Source organism: Chiloscyllium punctatum, chromosome 15 (assembly GCF_047496795.1).
Source record: "Chiloscyllium punctatum isolate Juve2018m chromosome 15, sChiPun1.3, whole genome shotgun sequence".
NCBI classification, from domain to species: Eukaryota; Metazoa; Chordata; class Chondrichthyes; order Orectolobiformes; family Hemiscylliidae; genus Chiloscyllium; species Chiloscyllium punctatum.
The window spans coordinates 68391284-68415282 of record NC_092753.1 but is presented as its reverse complement, the minus strand read 5'-3'; the positions used below and the strand labels follow the sequence as shown (position 1 = coordinate 68415282).

The 23999-nt window shown below is 41.1% G+C and overlaps 1 protein-coding gene across 1 annotated transcript in view; it reads left to right on the top strand.

Annotated features, from left to right (window-relative positions):
- LOC140486358 (NXPE family member 3-like) overlaps nt 1-23999 on the top strand; it is a 110297-nt gene that overhangs the window by 63429 nt on the left and 22869 nt on the right. Inside the window, 1 exon segment of the mRNA XM_072585390.1 lies at nt 5077-5286. Within this exon segment, the coding sequence (XP_072441491.1) occupies nt 5077-5286 (210 nt within the window).

The window sequence follows — 23999 nt, the reverse complement described above, 5'->3', positions numbered from 1 at the left end:
GCCATTTTACATTATGTGGAATGATGAAGACTTGATTGTTTTGTTAAGTTTTACATATTTCAATTTCTGATATGAAAATGAGATTTAAAAAAGAATCCTATTAGTACTCAGACAGTCTGAACGACAGCACTTCATATATTTCCCTGTTCAAATATATTGCTACACATCTCTGCAACAAGTGAAACATAAAAATGAGCTGCCTGGCTCAGAGGTAAGGACACTACCTTTGCACCACATAAACATCCCAATGATAACATTTTAATTTATTTTAATACCCAGAAATATTCTTTCACACAAGGGAACTATTTTTCCATCACTAAACCACTCATGGTATTTGTTTTTCCATTATTTAACCACCACCAGTAAATCATCCATGTTTTCCAATTGATTACCTTATGTGCAAGGTTCATTAAAGACAATGAACTATGACATTTCATTCTATGTCATCAGACTTGGAACAGCTAAACTTTCATTCCAACTTCAGAGGGATTGTAATATAAGAGCTGGAGCTGACTAGCCATTCATTAGCTTTCTTTTAACTGAAGCCAGGGACTCTCCTATTAAGAAAATTACAAACTAATTATAATGATTGCTGTGTTTTCTGGATCCAGATCTTAAACTGGTTAAAATTTAATGTTATGCTGACATTACAGCCTGGATGAGATTACACGTCGCAGACAGATTACTGGCCGTTATTGCATTGGGAACATACACTCCATACACTAATATAGCCATTTTCATAACCACTAAATGCCAAAGCTGTGTAGGTTAGATGAATTGACGATGCTAAATTGCCCATAATGTTCAAGGATGTGTAGATTAAGTGCATTAGTCAGGGGGTAAATGTAGAGTAATGGGGGATGGGTTTGGGTGGGATACTTTTCGGAGGTTCAGTGTGGACTTGTCGGGCTGAAGGGCCTGTTTCTACACTGTTAGGATTCCATGGTTCAAAGTGCTGTACAGCTAACGAAGTACTTCTATAGAAACATCATCACTTGTATCCAAGTGCTGTCTTCAATAGGAAGTAAAATGAGATGAAGAGTAAATGGGCTGTCTATCCACAACCTTCAGTTTAACACGCTCACTGAAGATGAACCTTCAGATAATCCTGAAGAAGGGCTTATGCCCGAAATGTCGATTCTCCTGTTCCTTGGATGGTGCCTGACCTGCTGAGCTTTTCCAGCAACACATTTTCAATTCAGATAATCCAGGCAGGGATGATGTAATCCAACTGCATTAAGATCTACACACTCTTTGTGTTCATACTGACAAGTTTCACCACTATATCACAATGTTTCTCATGTTGTGGAGCATTTTTCACAGCATTTGAAACTGGAATTGTACTTCTAGACATAGGGGGTTGGTTTTGCTGATTAACAAACATGACACCAATCTTTGAATAAAATAAAACAATTTAATTCAGGATTTGTTATAATTTGTGCTTTCGATATATATATATATCTGCTCCTAGTGTGTGCTCCATGAAACCAAATAGAGAATCCTCACCATTTGATTGAGAAAAATATAATAATGTTGGGTTCAGACTTTGTTCCATTTCCCTGCACCATCTCTGCTATGAAATAGGCATAGACATTGTATGGACAAAGGATAGAGAATAGGCAGCTTACCTGCAATCATCTGTTTCTGTCCCTGCAACAAATGATAGTATTCCCAAAGTATCTGTGCCTCAGGTGCAGGAATGAGGGACCTCAGCAGGCCAATAGCATAGCTCCTGCCAATAATCCCTCTGTAGTTCAGGAAGGGGCCTGCACTATAAAATAAATGGAGGACTGAATCGTGCCTTGCTTTTGGCTGTCAGTTTTGTTGAGTTTCTCAGAGTGTTTTCTCCTTAAGGCTGAGTTATTTCTGTATATCTGACCAAACTTGCCTCATTTATTACCTGCCCTGTATCTGTGGTATCTTTCCCATCCGATTCCCATTCTACTACTCACCATACCCAGAACAACTTGTAACTGCCAGGATACCCCGCAATGGACGGGAATCTCTAGGAATGGCACCATTTTTAACAGACATTTATGCACCAGACAAGTGTTTTCAGTCTGGTGTCTTCCTGCAGTTTTTGAGGTTGGTCCCAAACATGGCAGAAAAGGGAAAACTGGCACTTCACTTTATGGACGTGGAATTGGAGGTCCTAGTTGTTGCCATGGTGAGGAGGCGGGCTGTCCTCTTGCTCAAGGACTAGCAGAAGAGGTCACAACACCAGACATTGCAGTCTGCTCCAAATCGCCACCGAGCTCATTGTAGTCTCAACCACCTGGAGGAATGCACAGCAATATAGGAAAAAAGTCAGTGACCTTCTCCACTGCTCCATCTTCCCTCCATGCACTCACTCTATATCTGCTATTGTACTCAACTCCCATCAAAACACTAATACCCTCTCTAATACCCATAATATCCTCTTCCAGTCATTCTCACCCACCTCAACCCTGGCACCGCTAACTCTGCTTGTTCTCTACACTCCTTACTCACTCACTTGAGATGCCTCCCAATTTGCAACAAAAGTGCCACTCATTTTCATCATGTATAATACCTACCCCCCTCTCATCCTGTAAGGAAAACAGCCCAGAATAGGTATAGTCAAGATAAGACAATCAGGCCATAAGAAATAGGAACAGGAGTAGGCCATTTGGGTCTTTAGGCCTATTCTGCCATTTGTTTGGATCATAGCTGATCTAACATTCCTCCCATCCACTTTCCTGCCCTTTCCCTATAAACCTTGATTCCCTTGATGGTCAAGAATCTATCTAACTCAGCCTTAAAATACACACAGTCTCTGCCCCCACAACTCTCTGTGGCAAAGGGTTCCAAAGATTCATAACTCTCCCAGAGAAAGAATTCTGTCTCATCTCAGCCTTAAATTAGCACCCCTTTATTCAGAAATTATGCCCTCTGTTCCTAGACTCTCCCATGAAAGGAAATATCCTGTCTGTGTTTATCTTGTTAAGCCACTTAAAAATCCTTTATATTTCAATGAGATCACTTTTCATTCTTATAAATTCCAGTGAGTAGAGTTTCGACCTATTTCGTTTTTGCTCTTAAGACAATCTCTCCACACCAGGGATCATCCTAGGGAACTTTCTCTGAATTGCCTCCAATGAAATAATATCTTTGCTTAAATAAGGAGATTAAAACTGCTCACAGTACACCTGATGTGGTCTCACAAGCACCTTGTACAGTTGTGGTAAGACTCCCCTACTCTTATACTCCAATCCCCTTGAAAGAAGAACCAACGTTTCATTAGCCTTCCTGATTATTTGCTGCACCTGTGTGTTAGCTTTCTGTGTTTCATGCACAAGTATCCCAAGTCCCATGGATCTGGGACAGCATGGAGACTAATCCCAATGGACTCCCCCATGGAAAATAAAACACGGCAAGACAGATAGGTTGAATGGTCACTAAGAGAGCAAGCAAACAAACCAGAGATGCAGCATGGTTCGCTCCATGAGCTCGGTGCTTATTTCTGAGCAAACAGCATCCTGTTTTGCAACACTTCAATCATAGTCACTGTATTCCTCTGAGGTGCAGCACTGGATCAAAGAAACATAGTGTAAATGGATCAAAGATGTGCCTTGAGGGTTCTTGGAGGCTGGTGCATGTTGGATGCCAATGTCTGTGCCATGGGGCACAGGTGCTGTTGCCCATGGAGTATTGCCTTGAGTTGGTAGTGCCTGGTGTCCAATATGGAACAAATGTCGAGCTGAAGTTGCCAGCTGCCTGCTCCGAACTCCATGCTGAAGACTTGCCTCATCAATTTTGCTTGTGCCATGTGATAAGATATAAACCTGCACATTAACAGGGTATAATCTGCAGTTGATAAGGTCATTAAAAAGCAGTAGTCCCCTTTAATAGACAACCTCTCACTACTGAGCGAGAAACTTGTTTTGACACCTGACAGATGCTTGAAAGAACGCAGCAGCTGCTGCCGATGTTGAGGTCGACCTCACTGGAGTTTTCATGATTCTGCCACAGTTTACATCCGAGCCCATGCATTTCAGCCTTCTTTAAGATTCGACCTAAAGACTGCAGTTTCAGTTATGGATTTTACTGAACATTTAGAATCTGTTCCTACTGTTCTCAAATTAAATATTTAAGTCATGAGAATGCTGAATACAGCTTCAGCTGTCACATATTCTGAGGTTACACAAAATGGTGCAACATGTCCATTCTGTAGTTCTGGATTAAAAAAATAATTAACTAAAAAAGCCATTCAAGAAATAGTTCATATTGCTTAGATCCAATAATAAAGGTAATAGATATAATATGCCATGTCTTGCTTAATCTTTATTGCTCGCGCAGTGCAAGGTGTTTGGACTGGACTTAACATTGAATTCTCCAATTTCAAATAATCTCCCTTCCCTTTCTCCAACTCCCTTCCCAGCCCCTCCCCCCTCCCTACCTCTGTTCCTTGCCACCAACCGGATTCATTCCTCCCATTGACTAAGCAGATTGGTCCCTCTATCTGTCTTAACCTATCCCCACTTCACCACCCTGCCCCCTCCACCCCCTTTATCTGCAGCACCCCCTACACCCACCCCAGACCTGAAACATTGACATCTCCACCTCTTGATGCTGCCTGGCTTGCTGTGTTCTTCCAGCCTCCTGCTCGTCTACAACTAATTCAAAGGAGCCAATAGTTAGATGTCAGGAGTCGTTTCTTAGTTTCATCTATACTTTGCTTTATTCATTATCATTTCTGGTCAAAGATAAATGGTCTAGTTGACAGCCACGTATACTGGATGTGATATTTAATGGAACATGATTATATTCTTTAAATAAATCCTATTTAATGGTTCTATTGTCGTGATAACAGAGGTTTAGAGGTGGGATCTCCTGATTATAATAATTCAGTGACACCAGCTGGTGTATTTACCCAATGACACAGACTTGTTCAGAATATTATTTAGATTATTTTTCTTCTTGTACTTGTATACTTCCTGTAGCAACAGCTGATGGCCCTGCTGGGGTTGTCATTGCCTTGATAACAAGTGAGAAATGTGTTGAAAATTGAAGATATAGCACATCATCTAGCTGTGCCTTGTATCTCTTTATTTTCAGCTCCGGCTCTTGGAGAATGTGTCCGGGGACCGCCGATGGTGTCACCATCTGGTTTTTATTATCAGGACCAGTGGATGTCAACAACCTGCAATATTCACCGCTTTGACACTCCTGCAAATATTAAAGAATGCCTCCGTAGAAAAATTGTCTATCTGTTTGGAGATTCCACCATGCGACAATGGTTTGAATACTTGACTCAGTTTGTGCCAGGTTAGGCCATGTCTCTTGTCTGTTTGCCCTGTACAGACAGTATCCAAAATCTAGCATTATTGGGACTGAAACTGTGCTGCTTTTCACATTCTCCCAGATTTTGATCAAGTAATCAGTAAAATCAGGCCAGTAATTAGGAGTCTGCTATTATTGTCATGTTTTATTTAATTTTTCTTCATTTTTCCTGAAGAAAGTTAAACCACTTAGTTGACAGCCATGTTTATTAACCCGTGTAACCATCTGCAAGGTATTTGATGTAGACTCTTCTCATCATCTCAATTTTTTGTTCTTTCTGAATGTTCCTTCTAGAGTCTGAATAATGTAAGTTCATGGATGTAGGTTTGCTCGCTGAGCTTGAAGGTTCATTTCAAGATGTTTGTTACCCTACTAGGTAACATCTTTAGTGGGCCTCAGGCGAAGCAATGCTGAAAATTCCTGCTTTCTCTTTATATGTTTGGGCTTCTTTGGGTTGGTGATGTCATTTCCTGTAGTGATGTTATTTCCTGTGGTGAAGTCACTTCCTGTTTCTTTTCTCAGGGGGTGGTACATGGGGTCTAACTCAATGTGTTTGAGGCCCACTGAATATGTTACCTAGTAGGGTAACGAAACATCTGGAAATGAACCTTCAAGCTCAGTGAGCAAACCTACATCCAAAACCTCAACCTGAGCTACAAATCTTCTCAAAACTCACTAAGACCTATGGGCACAATACGCTAAAACTCACCCGAAAATGGGAAACAAATGCCATCCGACAGAGTGCCACCTGCGAACACCTGTACTTCCTGCACGAATGCCTAAGGAAGCAGATACTACCTAAATGTCTTCAATTCAAACGTCCCCTTAACACCCCACTAGCCATAAGTACAGCAGAGCAATACAGCTTCAGAGTGCTTAGAGAAATGATTAATGATGCCCACAACAGACTTGGTAAATACAACCGGAAAATTTTGCATCAAAAATCTTTACTGAGTCATGCAACAGACCATGAATGGACAGACACAGTGCAACAAGCCATAGATGTTAGACAACAACAAACACAGAAAATGAAAAAAACTAGACCTGCTGAAAAACACCAGACAAACTTACATAAAGTAACAACACTGATAACACAGAAGCATGGATAAAAAACTTATCTGACCGACCCTTAACAGACACTGACAAAGCCGTCTTAGTAAGAGGATTAAATTACAACTGTCAGGATGCGGACAAGCAAGATTTCTTAGCAGCATTAGAAACAACATTAAAAGACAACCAATTCACAGAAGAAACCCACCAACATTAAGCAGAAAAAAGGAAGGAAACATACTCCATGCACAAGAAAGGCAAGCACTCGAAAGACTAAAAAACGATAAAACCATTGTTATCCTACTTGCAGACAAAGGACACTTGACAGTCATTCTAAATTGAAGAGACTACATTGAAAAAGCGAACGCACTACTTACGGATATCAGCAGTTACCAACAAGTGGCGATAGACCCGACCCTACAACTGGAGAACCAAATTACAGCCCTACTCAAAAAACTTCGACTGGGACAACACATCCACACTAGGACAAGCCAAACAAAGGCATGCACGAGAATTCCTAGAAGCATGGCATTTCAATCGGAACTCTATCAACATCGAGTTAGACCCCATCTACCACCCCCTGAGAAAAGGAACAGGAAGTGACCTCACCACAGGAAATAACATCACCACAGGAAATGACATCACCAAGCCAAAGAAACCCAAACATATAAATAGAAAACAGGAATTTTCAGCAGTGTTTCACCTGAAGTCCACTGAAGATGTTACTTAGTAGGGTAACAAAATGTCTGGAAATGAACCTTCAAGCTCAGCGAGCAAACCTACATCCAAAACCTCAAACTGAGCTACAATTCTTCACACAACTTGCCAATGTAAGAACATGGCGGTTTTGCTTTTCTGATTTCCCATCTCTGATCCAGGCTTGATACTAAAGTGGATCAATTCTATTCTGTATGCATAGAATTGTACCAACTCTTTTGATATCTCTTCCCATGGCCTTGAGATGTGATGTTCGGTCTAAGGTCTTGCCATAGTATTGGGATTTCTGCTTTCAACTTTCCACTGATAAGAAACTCTGCTGATAAATATTCATTAGTTAAAAATGTTGACTTGCAATTCAATACAGCTAAATTCTAATCATTGTCTTTGATCAGTAACAACATTCACTGCTCTCCCTAATTCTCCATTGGCATGTGTATGAAGAGGGGAACTAATGCCATGATTGGTTCATAATTTTGCTGGGAATCTCTTCAACTCTTTATTCACAAAGTGCATTCTGCTGTCTGATACAATTTCATGTGGAAAAATTGTCTTTAGTGCTTTGATCGCAGTCTCCAGTGTGGTGGAGTTATGTATAACTCCTGAAAAAGTACCCTGACCTGATCAAACATACATTTCTTGAAAGTCAAATATATCTAGCCCCAATCTTTGCCATGACTTGACTGGGACACTAGAAGATAACAAAGTACTGTTGGTGTCTGACTATTGATTTCACATGTACAGTAGCATGATCTCATATTCTTCATGTTTGAAAATGCCAGGTCACTTTGCAGACTGTTGTGGATAAGCCTGACACTTGGATATTCCTAAGAGCCCTTTGTGAAATCTACAAAGAAATCCTTCCCTCATGCACTCTTGTATTACCAGCATGTGATTGAAAATGAGAAGACCATTTACTGTGGCCGAATGCTTCTTCTGTTCTTGATATTGGTGTAAGAGCTAGTTTATTGGACTGTGTTTTAACCAACCATCCAGACAGACCCTCCTGTTTTGAATGAATTCCACATCTGCCTCCTGAGATTTTTAAAACTCCCGTAACTTTCACAAAGTGGGCAGAGAATTTCTACAGACCGATGGAAATGTTTCTACCTTTTCAGTAAAGATTAAATCTTCCGCATCAGCTTGACTCACTACAACGCTAGATCATACTGCAGCTGTGATCTGTGGTTCTCTTGGTGTTTTGAATATCATACATCATATTTCATCAACCAGAGTCTGATACTTTAGATCCCTGATGGTATTTTGATTGTCTCCATGGAATCCAATAGCATAACTGAAGTTGTATGTTCTGTCTCAATTTGGAACTTCAAACCCAGTAGATAACCTGAGAAATATCCATATTCCATGTAACTTCTGAAGCCTTTTCTTTAGTAGTTGCATAACACCATTCTATTTCAGTTAACTCTCTGATGTGAAATGGACTTCTCTTTTCCAACTGTCACCTTCAAACTAGATGAGTACTGGATGCTTATTCCTATTAAAGGTGCATCTACAACCATTATTGGGGTTGGAATGAGCTAGCACAACTGAAAGACGTATTTTCTCTTTTATCTTACAAAATGTTATGGTGCATGTGACTGCAGCTGTCAGAGTTACATCATCTAATGCATCATTATACCATTAGTGCATTCTCATTATGCTACAGGATTTTAGACTGGATAAATTTGTCTCTCAGTTTGCTTGCTTGTCTACTTACCTATCCCTGTATTTATTCACCTATCTGTCTGTATCTATCATTTTGCATATAGCATGGATAACACCGTAAATTAAGATATGTCAGTAGAAATTTTCAAACTGTGTTTTTATAATTGGCTCATGTAAGAATTTGAATGAGGAACGCAATCCTGAAGATTAACCAGACTCCATGAACTTTCTTGACATTAGGCCAAACATGGGCAAAGAAATGCCCTGTGATTACCATGTCCTGCCTTCCATTAGCTGATGAATCAGTTCTCCTCCAACACTGAAAAGAAGGAATGACATTGAATGTATACTGAGTGTAGGACTTCAATGATCAACACCAAGAATAGTCATCAGCACCACTACTGACTGAGTAGTGAGAGATATATTTTGTCAGACTGGCCCTATGGTGGATTGCGAGGGAAAATCCCATTTGACTTTGCCCTCACCAATCAATCATTCTTGGATGCATTTCTCCATTGAATAGATACGAGAGCTGAAATCCAGTGATGATGTAAGCGTAACTAAGCCGACAAATCAGAGCAACATTTTACCAAGTGTAATATCAAGAAGACCAAGAAAGAACTCAAGTCAGTAGGAACCGGAGCAAACCATTCCCTAAAACACTGAGAGTCGTTGCCACCACACGGCAAGGCTGGACAACATCTAGGCTTGGGCTGATGAGTGACAACTAATATGGAACTCCACATATACCAGGCAATGGCCATCTCCAACAAGACTGAATCTAATCATCTCCTATTGACTTTTGATGAAGATACCATTACGGAGACCCCAAGACTAATATTCTGAGGAAAATATTGAAAATAAACTTAACTGGACTCGGCATATAAATTCTGAAGCAGCAAGAGTAGATCAGAGGTGGTGAATTCTGTCTTAAGTGACTCATCTCCCAACTTCCTAAACTTGTTCCCCATCTACAAGGCACATGTCAGGAGTGTGATAGAATAGACTCCACTTCCCTGAAAGAGTGTGGATCCAACAATACTGAATAAATTTGGCACTATCTAGGACAAAATAGTCTGCTTGATTGATACTTGATCCACCACATTCAATATTCATTTACTTTACCTCCCTCACACAGTGGCAGGTGTGTTTACTTTCGACAATTTGCAGTGTAATAATTCATCACGTCTTAACTAGCAACATCTTCCAAGCTCTCCATTTCCCTGAATGAGCATGGTTCCAACAATAACTGAAGCCAAACCAAACCAAACCAATCCAAGCCAAACAGCTTACTTGATTGACATCCCATCACCAAGGTAAAGATTCCCTCCCTTCATCTCTGGCACACCATAGCAGTTATTGTGTCCATATATGAGATGATCTGCAACAACTTAACAAAATGACTTGAATAACATCTTCCAAACTCTCCACCTCTAGCACCTAGAAGTTCAAAGGAAGCATTAGGGACAGGGCACAAATCTTGACCTTTTCAGCAGTGATTCCTCTGTGGGACAGCTCTTACAACTTTAGCAGAAAATAGTACTGAAGAGGATTTTGTGAAGTACTCAGGGTGTGCCCTTGGTGTCAAAGTTGAAGTCAGGTGGGCCATTTGGTTTTCTTTTTTTCTCTTTTTCTCTTTTTTTAATATCCAGAAGAGCTCTTGCACACAACTGAATGTATTGTTTCCCATCACCAAATTACTTGTGATATTTTTCATCTGTTAACCACTACTAGTATCATTCGGTTTTATTCTCAATCAACATTTCTTTAGCAATTTGAGATATGTGAATGTTTTGTTAAGTCATTTTAACAGGCATTTAAGAGTCAATATTACTGTGTCACACATCGCCCAGAACAGGCAATAAAGGTAGATGTTCTTCCCTGAACTGTCCCTCCTCTTCCCTCTTGACCTGCCTGTGACCTTTGACATGGTTGACCACACCATTTTTCTCCAATGCCTCTCTGCTTTCATTTACTGGGCCATTGCTGTCACTTGGTTCCATTCTTATTTCTCGAATTAAAGCCAGAGAATCATGTTTATCCTTTTCCTATTCTGGTCTCAAATTTTATGACAGTTAAAGGATTGATAGTCAAATACTAAAAAACCTCCTTTTTATTATTAACTCTTTAGTTCTAAGAAAGGACGCAATCAGTGCATTATCGAAATGTTTCACGAGAATCTAGATGCCATCACATGTGCTGAACTGGCAGGTTCACTCTGACAACTTATTGTCTTCTCTGACACTTGAACTCAGGGCCTGCTCTTTGCAAAAGTTGGTCTTAAATTGCATTCTTTTGTTTATTTTTAGCCCAGTCCTCCAGACTGTTTGATGGCATGTTCCCTTGTACAAAACCCTCATAGTTCTGAGCTCATTTGTCCAAGAGTCGTTTAAAATAGGAGACATTTGTGTCCATGATTCTTCTTATCAGTCTTATTTTATCCCTTTTTGCAACCACAGTTTCTTTTCTGTATATCAATCACTTGGTTGGTACCTGGGACTCAATAGAGAAGATGATATTCATAACATGGCATGTTTGTGCAGCACATTGATGTTCCTTTAATCAGACACAACATTCCCTTTTTCCTTTATAGGCCATCTTTGTGATGTCAGTGTTAATGTTCCTGTCTGCTATCATGCAATTTAAACTTTCATAAAACCACACAGAGCTTGTTCCTTGGAATGTGCAGGGTAAGGGCATATAATTATTTTGTCTGTTTGTTGACACCTAGCTAATGGACCTACAACTTTCCCTTCCTTTTCAATGATGTATGGTAGAGTATTCTTGTGCCCCAACTATATTTTTTCCATAACAAAATCTGTACTTTCCAACTCAGAAACATTTAACCCAAATTCTTCACTAGGGATCATTGTGAGTCTCACTACCATTCCCAGGACTTTCCCTCAGGTTTGTCCACAATTATTTCTTAAACAAACTCTGGTCAGCTGCCGAAGTTGACAGCTCAGCATGTTTGGATGTGTTCCTCTGTTGTTCAGGTCTCTTAGCTGCTCATTGCTAACCCAGGATGGACCTTTCCCTGACTAGCTTGGACAAGATTTTCCCTCAGTTGTTCCACCGTCAGTTACCACAGATGCTGCAGTATTCTACTCTGCTGTCTGACATCATAATCTAGTTTATCCATAATAGACAATAGACAATAGACAATAGATGCAGGAGTAGGCCATTCTGCCCTTCGAGCCTGCACCGCCATTCAATATGATCATGGCTGATCATTCCTAATCAGTATCCTGTTCCAGCCTTATCTCCATACCCCTTGACTCCACTATCTTTAAGAGCTCTATCCAATTCTTTCTTAAAAGAATCCAGAGACTGGGCCTCCACTGCCCTCTGGGGCAGAGCATTCCACACAGCCACCACTCTCTGGGTGAAGTAGTTTCTCCTCATCTCTGTCCTAAATGGTCTACCCCGTATTTTTAAGTTGTGTCCTCTGGTTCGGCACTCCCCCATCAACGGAAATATGTTCCCTCCTGCCAGAGTGTCCAGTCCTTTCATAAGCCTATACGTTTCAATCAGATCCCCTCTCAGTCTTCTAAACTCAAGGGTATACAAGCCCAGTCGCTTCAGTCTTTCCGTGTAAGGCAATCCTGCCATTCCAGGAATTGACCTCGTGAACCTACGCTGCACTCCCTCAATAGCCAGAATGTCTTTCCTCAAATTTGGAGACCAGAACTGTACACAGTACTCCAGGTGTGGTCTCACCAGGGCCCTGTACAGCTGCAGAAGCACCTCTTTGCTTCTATACTCAATCCCTCTTGTTATGAAGGCCAGCATGCTATTAGCCTTCTTCACGACCTGCTGTACCTGCATGCTTGCCTTCATTGACTGGTGGACAAGAACACCCAGATCTCGCTGATCAGCCCCTTTACCTAATTTGATACCATTGAGGTAGTAATCTGCCTTCCTGTTCTTGCCACCAAAGTGGATAACCAGACATTTATCCACATTAAACTGCATCTGCCATGCATCTGCCCACTCACCTAACTTGTCCAGGTCACCCTGTAATCCCCTAACATCCTCATCACATTTCACCCTACCACCTAGCTTTGTGTCATCAGCAAATTTGGTTAGTAGTTTTAGCATGTCACTCCAATACTTTTGATTTCCGACCTGGTTTTCCTCTAACCCTCTCTTATCATTCTTTAGCCATTGTTCTTTATTTTGTCTAAGATTAGTTTAACTTTTTTGGTTAGAGTTCTGAGTTTGTTGTCTTAATTCTGTAAATCAAGCATATTTACAGTCTACCTCACTGCTCCAGAAGCTGTTGCCACATCATTGATTAAACTGTTTTCCTGTCGGCCTTTTGGCTCTGGTTTGTTGCTTTTTCATTACTCTCAGTCTCTTGTTCAAGCAGCACTTGGGTGAGATGGGGCATACAAATTTCTCATTTGGGAGGGGCACCACTCGGGCATCTGGATTCCAGTTATTTTTAGTTCAATGGGCACCAATTCACAATGGAATTGTCATTGAGGACCTTACCAGTTTCTTTCATGACTAGCCTGCTCTGTGGTCTCGTTGTGTCAGGACAAGTTTCCAGGGCCAGAAGTGAAGTGGTCACTAGTGGGATCTGAAGGGTGGTGGCTAATTCTGGATTCTTCTATCCTTTCATTGCTTACCATCCCTGTTGAGCATTTTAAAGGGACAGAAATTATTCATCTTGTGGGTTTAAAGGGGTCCCAAACTCAAGGGTTACAATTCCTTCACTACCTGTGCATTCTACCTCACTTCCTATATCATTCTTCACTCCAATTTGAGCATTACTTTCTCGAGTTAACAAAAGTTTTGGGTGGAAATTGTCCCTATTTCAAATTCTGAACTCTTTGTTGCCGGTCACACTCATGTCAGATTCATGTCCAACTGTCCAACTCCCCAGTTTCCATCTTTCAATAGGTTGTACCACAATCCTGCATTTGGTTCTGATGGATCTTAGTGGGCGATGTTCCTCTCGATGGCAGTAGCTATGGTTAGTGACACACAATTGATGATCATCATAAGCTTCCATTTCATCTTATTACTATTTGGCTCTCTGTAGAGCATATCTGCTTTTATTTACAGTTTTTGTACTTGCAAGGTTAGTTGGCCAAAGAGCCAATTTAGACTGAATTTACTATCTGTATTTGGTCAGTGGAGGCTGGCCCTGATTTTGAAGCCAAGCTGTTGGATTAGACATTTGTGTTTGGGGCCTTTTCTCTAATTCCAATTTTGAGGCAAGTGCAATGGCAACCTTGAGGTGGTGGAGATGGTGACAGATGAATCATGATGTGGAATCGGCATCGTTTCATATGTATCCAAACATAAGTGATCCTGGTGGCTACTTTGAGAGCCATACAGCTTCATTCGATTGACATAGTACCATCCAGGCAAAAGTGAGGACGACAGATGCTGGAGATCAGTCTAGATTAGAGTAGTGATAGAGAAGCACAGCAGGTCAGACAGCATCCGAGGAGGAGGAAAACCAATGTTTCGGCAGGAGCCCTTCATCAGGAATGTACCATCTAGTCTTGGCTGAGTCCAATAGAACCTTGTAGACTAACAGGCTTGCTTTAACCATTACTGTATATACGAGGGCTCAGAATATCTTGAGAAAAACAATGTACCTAGCTGATAGATCTGGAGCATGACTTACTGTCTATATCATATTTGACAGGCTTTACTTAACATCAAAATATGCTTTACTATATTTCTTCTCCTGTCTTAATTTAATGGCCATCTCCACTTGGGCAGCTTGAACATTGTGCAGAGTTTTCTAATGATCAAGGACCACTACTTCAGGCTCTGAAAGATCAAGTCCCAGGAGAGCTTCATAAGAAGCCCTATCCTTCAGATGTGTGGAGTAAATCCTATGGATCTTGATCCAGTATTATTTACCAGCATTAGGATAAGGGGCAAAACTACATTTCATGTCGAATTATTTTATTGTACAGTTCAGTTCAATCTTCCCATAAACCCACTTGACTGAAGATGGTAACTTGTGTGAAATATCTGACTTCTTTCTGTGTGAAATTTCTGACAATTTTTCATAACTTGGACAATTAAAGTGGTTGCCTCAATCAGATTTAATACTGCATGGGTCTTCCTATCTAGTGAATACGTTCTGTACCAGTATATTGGCTGTTGTTCTGGCTCTGTTAGTTTCAGTGAGCCATACTTCAGCCCGTTTATTAAAGGGAATCAATGGCAACCAGGATATATTTACACATGCTTTTGTATCTTTGGCCACAGGTGAGGTCCCAGAGGACTGGAGAATAGCCAATGTTAAACCCATTCTTTACGAAGAATATCAGGGATAATCCTGGAAATTAAAGCCCTGTGTGTCTCATGTTGGGAAATTATTGGAGAAGACTCTCAGGGACTTATTAGTGATGGACAGCATAGTTCTTTGCGGGGAGGTTGTGCCACACTAACTTGATTAAGATTTTTGGGGCGGTGACAAAGATGATTGATGAGGGAAAAGTGTTTCTGTTGTCTAAAAGGACTTCAGTAAAGTCTTTGACAAGGTCCCTCATGGCAGATTGGTACAAAAGGTGAAGTCACATGGTATCAGGGTGAGTTGGCGAGATGGATATAGAACTGGCTTTATCATTGGAGACAGAAGGTAACAGTGGGAGGATGCCGTTAAGAATGGGGAGTTGTGATTAGTTGTGTTCCACAGCGATCAGTGCTGGGACCTCTACTATTCGTAATCTACATAAATGATTTGGATGAAAACATAGCTCGTCTAATCAGTAAGTTTGCAGATAAGTTGCAGATAGAGAGGAGGATTGTCAGAGGATACAGCAGGATATAAACAAGTTGGAGGCCTGGGCAGAAAAATGGCAGATGGAGTTTAATCCAGGCAAATGTAGGGTGATGCATTTGGGAAGGTCAGGTACAGGTGGAAATTACACAGTGAATGGCAGAGTATTGACTTGCAGAGTGATATAGGCATGCAGTTCCACAGGTCACTGAAGATGGCAACGCAGGTAGATGAGGTAGTAAAAAAGGCTTGCCTTCATTGGAAAGCACACTGAGGATAAGGATAGAGAAGTCATGCTGCAGCTTTATAGAACTTTAGTTAGGCCACTCTTGGAATATTGCATTCAGTTCTGGTCACCATACTACCAGAAAGATGGGATGCTTTGGAGAGGGTTCAGAAAAGGTTTACCAGAACGTTGCCTTGTATGGGGAATTTAGCTGTGAAGAAAGGTTGGATTGACTGGGAGTTTTTTTTCATTGGAACACAAGAGTTTGAGGGGCGACCTGATAGAAGATTGTAAGATTGTGAAGGGGCATGGATAGTTTGGAAATTATGAGGCATTTTCACAGGATGGAGGGGTCAATTACTGGGGGGCACAGTTTCAAGGTGCAAGGGGGATGTTTAAAAGAAATGTATGAGGCAAGTTTTTCACACAAAGTGTTGAGTACCTGCAATGCATTGCAGAGGAGGTGGTGGAAGCAGCCACAACAGCAGCATTTAAAACACAACTGAATGAATACATGAATAGGAAGGGAATAGGGGGATATGGATACTGTAAGTGAAGACAGTTTTAGCATGCAAGGGCAAAATGTGTCATTGCAGACTTCGATGGCTGAAAGGCCTGTTCCTGGGTTGTATTGTTCTTTGTTCTATGTTATGCCTTGTATGGTAGCAAAGATCCAATTTCGTCCATTCATAAGTAGTTCCAGGATCCATTTGCTGGTTTCATGTGTTAATTCCCTGTTGTTATCATAATGATCCAGGTTATTCTGGTGACATACCATACAACTGTTGACTCAATGTTTCACTTCCTTTCCCACATTAAGTCACCAGCAATTGAATTTGCTCAGTGATTGTTTTCACCCCTGGGTGACCTGGGCATCATGGCATTGATATATTATTTGGTTATAGTTTGGGTTCATGTGGGTTCATATGAATTTAGAAGCAAATGGACTTATTAGCGATGGACAGCATGGTTCCATACCTACCATGTATCCTCAGTTTGTATCTTCCACTTGGAAGATGAAAGTTATGTTCCCTTTCAGATCTGTTTTAAACCATTGTTACTGCCTCGAGCTTGTGTAAAATCTTCAAACTGAGACTGTTGGACAGTGACTGTATTTACTTGTTTGCCTGTTCAGGGGGCTTGACATGGATCTCCCTCTCAAGCACCTTGTTTTGCCAATTCAACCACTCTTATGTTCCCAGCAGGGAAGGATTTGTCGTGTGTTTTTACTTTGATAAATCCCATATGCTTATTCCTGGGTTGTTTGAGTAATATGTTTGAAGAGGGTTGTGGATGGCAGGGGTGTCCTGTCTGCTGACACAAATCCTTTGCTTTCCTCAGTGACAGGAAGTTAGTCAGTCTCTTGCATACGTATACCTTGTTCTGAATAGATCCCTATCAGTGGGGGATCTTGTCGGGATGACTAAACACAGATGCTACCACTGCTTGCTGGGCAGCTTGAGACCTCCTTGCAGCTGTTTGCTTTAAAGTTATTTCTGCCACAAGGTTACCTTGAAACTCAGTTACATACATACCACATCCAGTTTTCCTACTTCTGTCCTTCACTGCAGAGGATTCCCCCAATAAAACACTTTCAGAGTTTTGTCATTTGACCCTTTTCACCCTTTGGTCCAGGCTGTTCCCCAGGTTTTCTTTCGTTTTGGTTGGGCACATTAGGTCTCCTGTGATCATCTGCAGCCACTACCTGACATTTATGTGGCTCACCACAATGGCTGAGATTATCAGTGTGTTTAAATTCACCTGATTCCTTTGTTGCTGTTCTGACCTTTTTGGACGTACTTTCCTATTTTGTCTTTTTAATTGCTCCTTTAGAGTCATTGAGTCATAGAGCTGAACAGTGAGGAAACAGACCCTGCGATACAAATCGTCCATGCCAACCAGATATCCTGAATTAATTTAGTTCCATTTCCCAGCATTTGGCTCATGTCCCTCTATGCCCTACCTATTTATACACCCATCCAGATCCCTTTTAAATGTTTAAATGTTAAAACACTTCCTGAGGTTGCTCATTACACAAAAGCACCACCCTCTGTGTGAAAACGTTGTTCCTTAGGTCCCTTTTAAATCTTTCCCCTCTCACTCCAAACCTATACCTATCTATCCCCCTCATGATTTTATAAATCTCTATATGGCCATCTCTCAGCCTCCAATCCTCCAGGAAAAGTAGCCCCACTCTATTCAGTCTCTCCCTGTAGCTCAAATTCTCCAACCCTGGCAACGTCCTTGTAAATCTTTTCTAAACCCTTTCAAGTTTCACAACATCCTCCCTATAGTAGGGAGACCAGAATTGTACACAGTTTCTATAAGTGGTCTTACTAATGCCCTGCATAGCTACAACATGACCTCCCAATGTCTATATGCAAGGCACTGACCAGTAAAGGAAAGAATACCAAACGCCTTCTTCACTATTCTATCTACCTGCGACTCTACTTTCAAGGAACTATTAACCTGCACTTCAAGGTCTCTTTGTTCAGCAACACTCCCTAGGACCTTACCATTAAGTATAGAAGTCCTGCTCTGATTTGCTTTTCCAAAATGCAGCACCTCACATTTATCTAAATTAAACTCCATCTGCAACTCCTCAGCCCATTGCCCCATCTTATCAATATCCTGTTGTATTTTGAGGTAACCTTCACTGTCCACTACACCTCCAGTTGTGGTGTCATCTGCAATCTCACTAACCATATCTCCTATGTTCACATCCAAATCATTTATATAAATGACAAAAACCAGTGGACCCAGCACCACAATCCTTATGGCACACCACTGGTCACAGGCCTCCAGTCTGAAAACAACTTTCCACCACCAGCCTCTGTCTTCTACCTTTGAGCCAGTTCTGTATCCAAATGGCTGGTTCTCCCAGTATTCTGTGTGATCTAACCTGGCCAATTAGGAATGAGGAACCTTGTCAAAAGCCTTACTGATGTCCATATAAATCAGGTCCACTGCTCTGCCCTCATCAATTCTCTTTATTCTGTTTTCAAAAAACTCAATCAAGTTTGTGAGATACAATTTCCCATGCACAAAGCCATGTTGATTATCCCTAACCAGTCCTTGTCTTTCCAAATACATGTAAATTCTGCCTCTTACGATCCCTCCAACAATTTGCCCACCACCGGTATCAGGCTTACTGGTCTATAGTTCCCTGGCAACTCTTTACTACATTTCTTAAATAGTAACACTACATTAGCCAACCTCTAGTCTTCCGGTACCTCATCTGTGACTATCTCAGCAAGGGGCTCAGCAATTACTTCCCTAGATTCCCACAATGTTCTAGGGTACAACTGATCAACTCTAGGGGATTTATTCACCTTTATGCATTTTAAGACATCCAACACTACCTCCTCTGTAATGTGGACATTTTTCAAGATTAAGCTTTATGTAAGGATTTGTGACTCGGGTGCCAGTTGTGGTTGTGGGTGTGATCTCCGAGCTGGGAAGTTGATTTGCAAACATTTCATCTCGCAAGCTGATCTGGTCTTTATGTAAAGCTAGCAAAATTTCAGATCATGCCTGCTGAGCTTCAACTGTTAGCCATGGGGCGACAGTTACCCATAACATCACGATCATTTGCACTGGCTTCTGTTTCTGCTCCCACACTGTTACTATGGAGGATCTATCCTTAGCTCCCTCCGACATTTAATTGACCTGCTGTCCCTCAGTGAAAACATGCATGTGCACATCATTAGTTTACACGTATACATTGACTAAACCCATGTTCAGCTCTCCAGCACCATTCTCAAATCAATCACAGTTTCTAAATTGTCAGGCTGCTTATTTAACATCCAGGGCTTGAGAAGCAGAAATTTCCTTTAATGAAATATTTGGAAAATTGAAGACTTTTTTTGGTCAACTATCTGAAACTATTCATAATCTTGGTGTCTTACTAAACCCCGAGACAAGCTTCCTCCTACATTTCCATGTAGTCTACTGTCTATTTTCACTTCCACAGTAGCTCCTGACTTTGTCCCTGCCTTAGTTCATCTGGTGAAGAAACCCTCAGTTATGATGTTGGCTACCTCTAGGCTTGCCTATTTCAGTGTGTTCCTAACTGGACTCTCATATATTTGTTTCTTACACTTGAGGCTACCAACTACTGCTGATGACCTTATGCACATCAAGCCTATTAGCCTATCATCCCTTGTGACCACTAACCTACATTGATTGGTATTTTTGCACTGCATTGATCTTTAACAAAATGTTCATCCTTGTTCTCAGTTCCGTTATGGCATTAGTCCTCTCTATTTCAGTAATTTTCTCTGGTTTCACAACCCTTTATGATATATGATCTCATCAACCAGTGGTCCATTGGGGAAATCTCTGATTTTAAATGCTCCTTTATTAGCAGCTGTGCCTTTATCTGCATGGGCACAAAGCCCAGGACTACTTTCTTATAATCCTCAGTCTCTATATGTCACTTTCTTCCTTTGAAATGTGCTTAAGACCTTCATCTTTACCAACGTCTTGACCATATGTACTAATATTGTCTTATTTGCATGAATCTTACTTTATACGCTTTCTCAGATTCATTGAAAGGTGCTACATAATATAATTTGTTTCTTAATACTTTAATGTAAACATTTTGGTCTGAGATTGGATTTAATATAGTGGATTATTTTTGCCCCTTAATCCTAGGTAATAGAGAACTACAGGTGCAAGGGCAGCTCCCTTGCCTCTGAGTGAGAAGCTATGGATTTAAGTTCCATTCCAGGATTTCAGGAAAGTTGTATTCACAGTACAGCCAAATACATGGGGCTGAAAGTTGCACTTTTTTGTCTTTATACCTGTTTCATCAATCTTCCTGGAGGCCTGGCAAAACTACCACAAGGGCCCTTCCATGAAAATCACTGACCACGATGTCAAGGTGAACTGGCTGAAAGTTACCTATTTTTTGCCTCCTTGTTCTTTGAAATAGATGTGTCACATTGGCAATTTTCCAAACCTCTGACATTTTCCCTGAATCTGGGGATTGTTGGAAGATTAGTGCCAGTCCATCCTCTATCTCTGTGATTACTTCTGTTAATACCCAAGACACAAGTCAGGACAGTGATGGAATACTCCTCACTTGCCTGCATGGATACAGCTCCAACAACACTCAAGAAGCTTGACACCATGCAGAATAAAGGAGCCCACTTAATTGGCATCACATCCTCAAGCCTCCACTCCCTCCAACATCAACAGCCAGTTATAGCAGTGTGTACTATCTACAAGATGCACTGCAGACATTCTTCACAAATCCTTAGACAGTACCTTCCAAAACCACAGGCATTTCCAGCTAGAAGCAAAAGGAAAGCAGATACATGGGAACACCACCACCCTCCAAATCACTCATCATTCTGACTTGGAAATATATCGTCATTCCTTCAGTGTTGTTTTATCAAATTCCGGGAATTTTCTCCATAAGGGAATTGTGGGTCAACTTACAGCACACAGACTGCAGCTGCTTAAGTTTAGCACAGGTGTTCCTGACCCAAGTTTCTCAATGTCAAACTTAATGCTGAATTCTACCATGTTATGATAAGTGTTCTCTCAGGAGTCTTTTATTCTGAAATCATTTATTAAATCTGCCTCATTACACATCGTTAGATCTGAAATAACCTGATCCCTGGTTGGATCCATGACATTAAATTGCAAGAAACTATCCTGAATTCACTCTATGAATTCATCTGTGTGACTACCTTTGCCAACTCAATTTTCCAAATCTACATGCAGATTGTCCTTCTTTTACACATTCATTATCTCTTGATTTCTTCTCTGTCCTACAGAACAGCTGCTGCTACTGCTGCTGCTAGGGAACCAATGGAGTGCTATCACCAGTGTCTTCTTCTCCTTGATATTTCTTACTTTCCCCTGAATGACTTCTACAGCTTCCAATCCAGCAGCATTTCCTGCCATTGTACTCATTTTATCTCATACTAACAAAGTTACCTCACCACCCTTCCCTTCCTGCCTGTCTGTTTCAAAAGTTACATACCCTTGACTATTTAGTTCCCAAATTTACTCTCCCCTCCTGATCCATCTTCAGAACTATTTATTTTAAAGTCCTGTCTACATTCCTAGTTAATCAATTCACCAGGACTCAATTTCAACGTTATTACTGTCACTGAATCCCCCGCCATCAACAGCTTGGTGGCTATCATTGATCACAAACTGAATCAGACCAGCCATATAAATACTATAGCTTCAAAGCATGTCAGAGACTTACCTCCTGACTCTCTAATACTTGTCCATCATCTGCAAGGCACAAGTCAAGAATATTCCACACTTACTAAGTTGAGTGTAGCTCCAACAACATATAGGAAGCTCAGCTCCCACCACTGTCAACATTCATTCCCTCAACCAATGACACTTGGTGAAAGCAATGTGTACCATTTGTACTCACCAAGGCTTCTCTGACATCATCAACCTCAACTGCCTAGAAAGGCAAAAGCAGAAATTAAATGGAAACATTACAACCTGTATGTTTCCTCCAAGTCAATTACTATTCTGACTGAAATATGTCACCATTTCTTCAAAGTCGCAGGATCAAAATACTGGAGCTTACTTCCTCAAAGCACTGATAGTGTACCCAATCAAAATCAAAAGAGCCATGGACACTGGAAATCAGAAATAAAAACAGCTCACAGTCACTACCACCTTCTTCAGGGAAAGGAGGGATGGGCAGGAAATGCTGACTTAGTACCACCCACGTCCCAGGAACAAGTAAAAATAAACAAAAACGTCCTGATCTGAAAAATTCATAGAACATAGAACATTACAGCACAGTATAGGCCCTTTGGCCCTCGATGTTGCACTGACCTGTAGAACCAATCTGAAGCCCATCTATCCTATGTTATTCCATTCTCGTCCATATGCCTATCCAATGACCATTTAAGTGCCCTTAAAGTTGGTGAATCTACTGCTGTTGCAAGCAGTGCATTCCCTACTACTCTCTGAGTAAATAAACTACCTCTAACATGTGTCCTATATCTTTCAGCCCTCAATTTAAAGCTATGTCCTCTCATGCTAGTCATTGCCATCTGAGGAAAAAGGCTCTCACTGTCCAACCTATCTAACCCTCTGATTAGCTTATATGTCTCAATTAAGTCACGTCCCAACCTTCTTCTTGCTAACGAAAATAACCTCAAGTCCCTCAGTATTTCTTCAGAAGATCTTCCTTCCATACCAGGCAACATCCTCGTAACTCTCCTCTGAACCCTTTCCAAAGCTTCCACATCCTTCCGATAATGTGGTGACCAGAACTGTATGCAATACTCCAAATGTGGCTGCACCAGAATTTTGTACAGCTACACCATGATCTCATGGTTCCAAAACTCAATCCCTCTACCAATGAAGGCTAGCACACAGTATGCCTTCTTAACAACCCTATCAACCTGAGTGGCAACTTTCAGGGATCTATGTACCTGGACACAGATCTCTCTGCTCATCTACACTACCAAGAATCTTACCATTAGCTCAGGACTCTGCTTTCCTGTTACTCCTTCCAAAGTGAATCACCTCACACCTTTTTGCATTAAACTCCATTTGCCACATCTCAGCCCAGCTCTGCAGCTTATCTATGTTTCTCTGTAACCTACAACAGCCTTTGTCACTATCCACAGTTCTACCGACCTTAGTGTCATCCGCAAATTTCCTATACCATCCTTCTATGCCTTCTTCCAGGTCATTTATATAAATTACAAACAACAGTGGATCCAAAACAGATCCCCACTAGTAACTGAACTCCAGGATGAATATTTCCCATCTACCAACACTCTCTGTCTTCTTTCAGCTGGCCAATTTCTGATCCAAACTGCTAAATCACCCTCAATCCCACGCCTCCATATTTTGTGCAATAGTCTACCGTGGGAAACCTTATCAAACGCCTTACTGAAACCCATATACACCACACCAACCGCTTTGCCCTCGTCCACGCATTGGGTCACCTTCTCAAATAACTCAATAAGATTTGTGAGGCATGATCTACCCTTCGCAAAACCGTGTTGACTATCCCTAATCAACTTATCATCTCGAGATAATTATAAGTCTTATCTCTCATACCTCTTTCCAACATTTCACCCACAACCAAAGTAAGGCTCACTGGTCTATAGTTACCAGAGTTGTCTCTACTCTCTTTCTTGAACAAGGGAACATCATTTGCTATACTCAAGTCTTCTAGCACTATTCCTGTTAACAATGACGACATAAAGAACAAAACCAAAGGCTCGGTAATCTCCTTCCTGGCTTCCTAGAGAATCCTCGGATAAATCCCATCTAGCCTAGGGG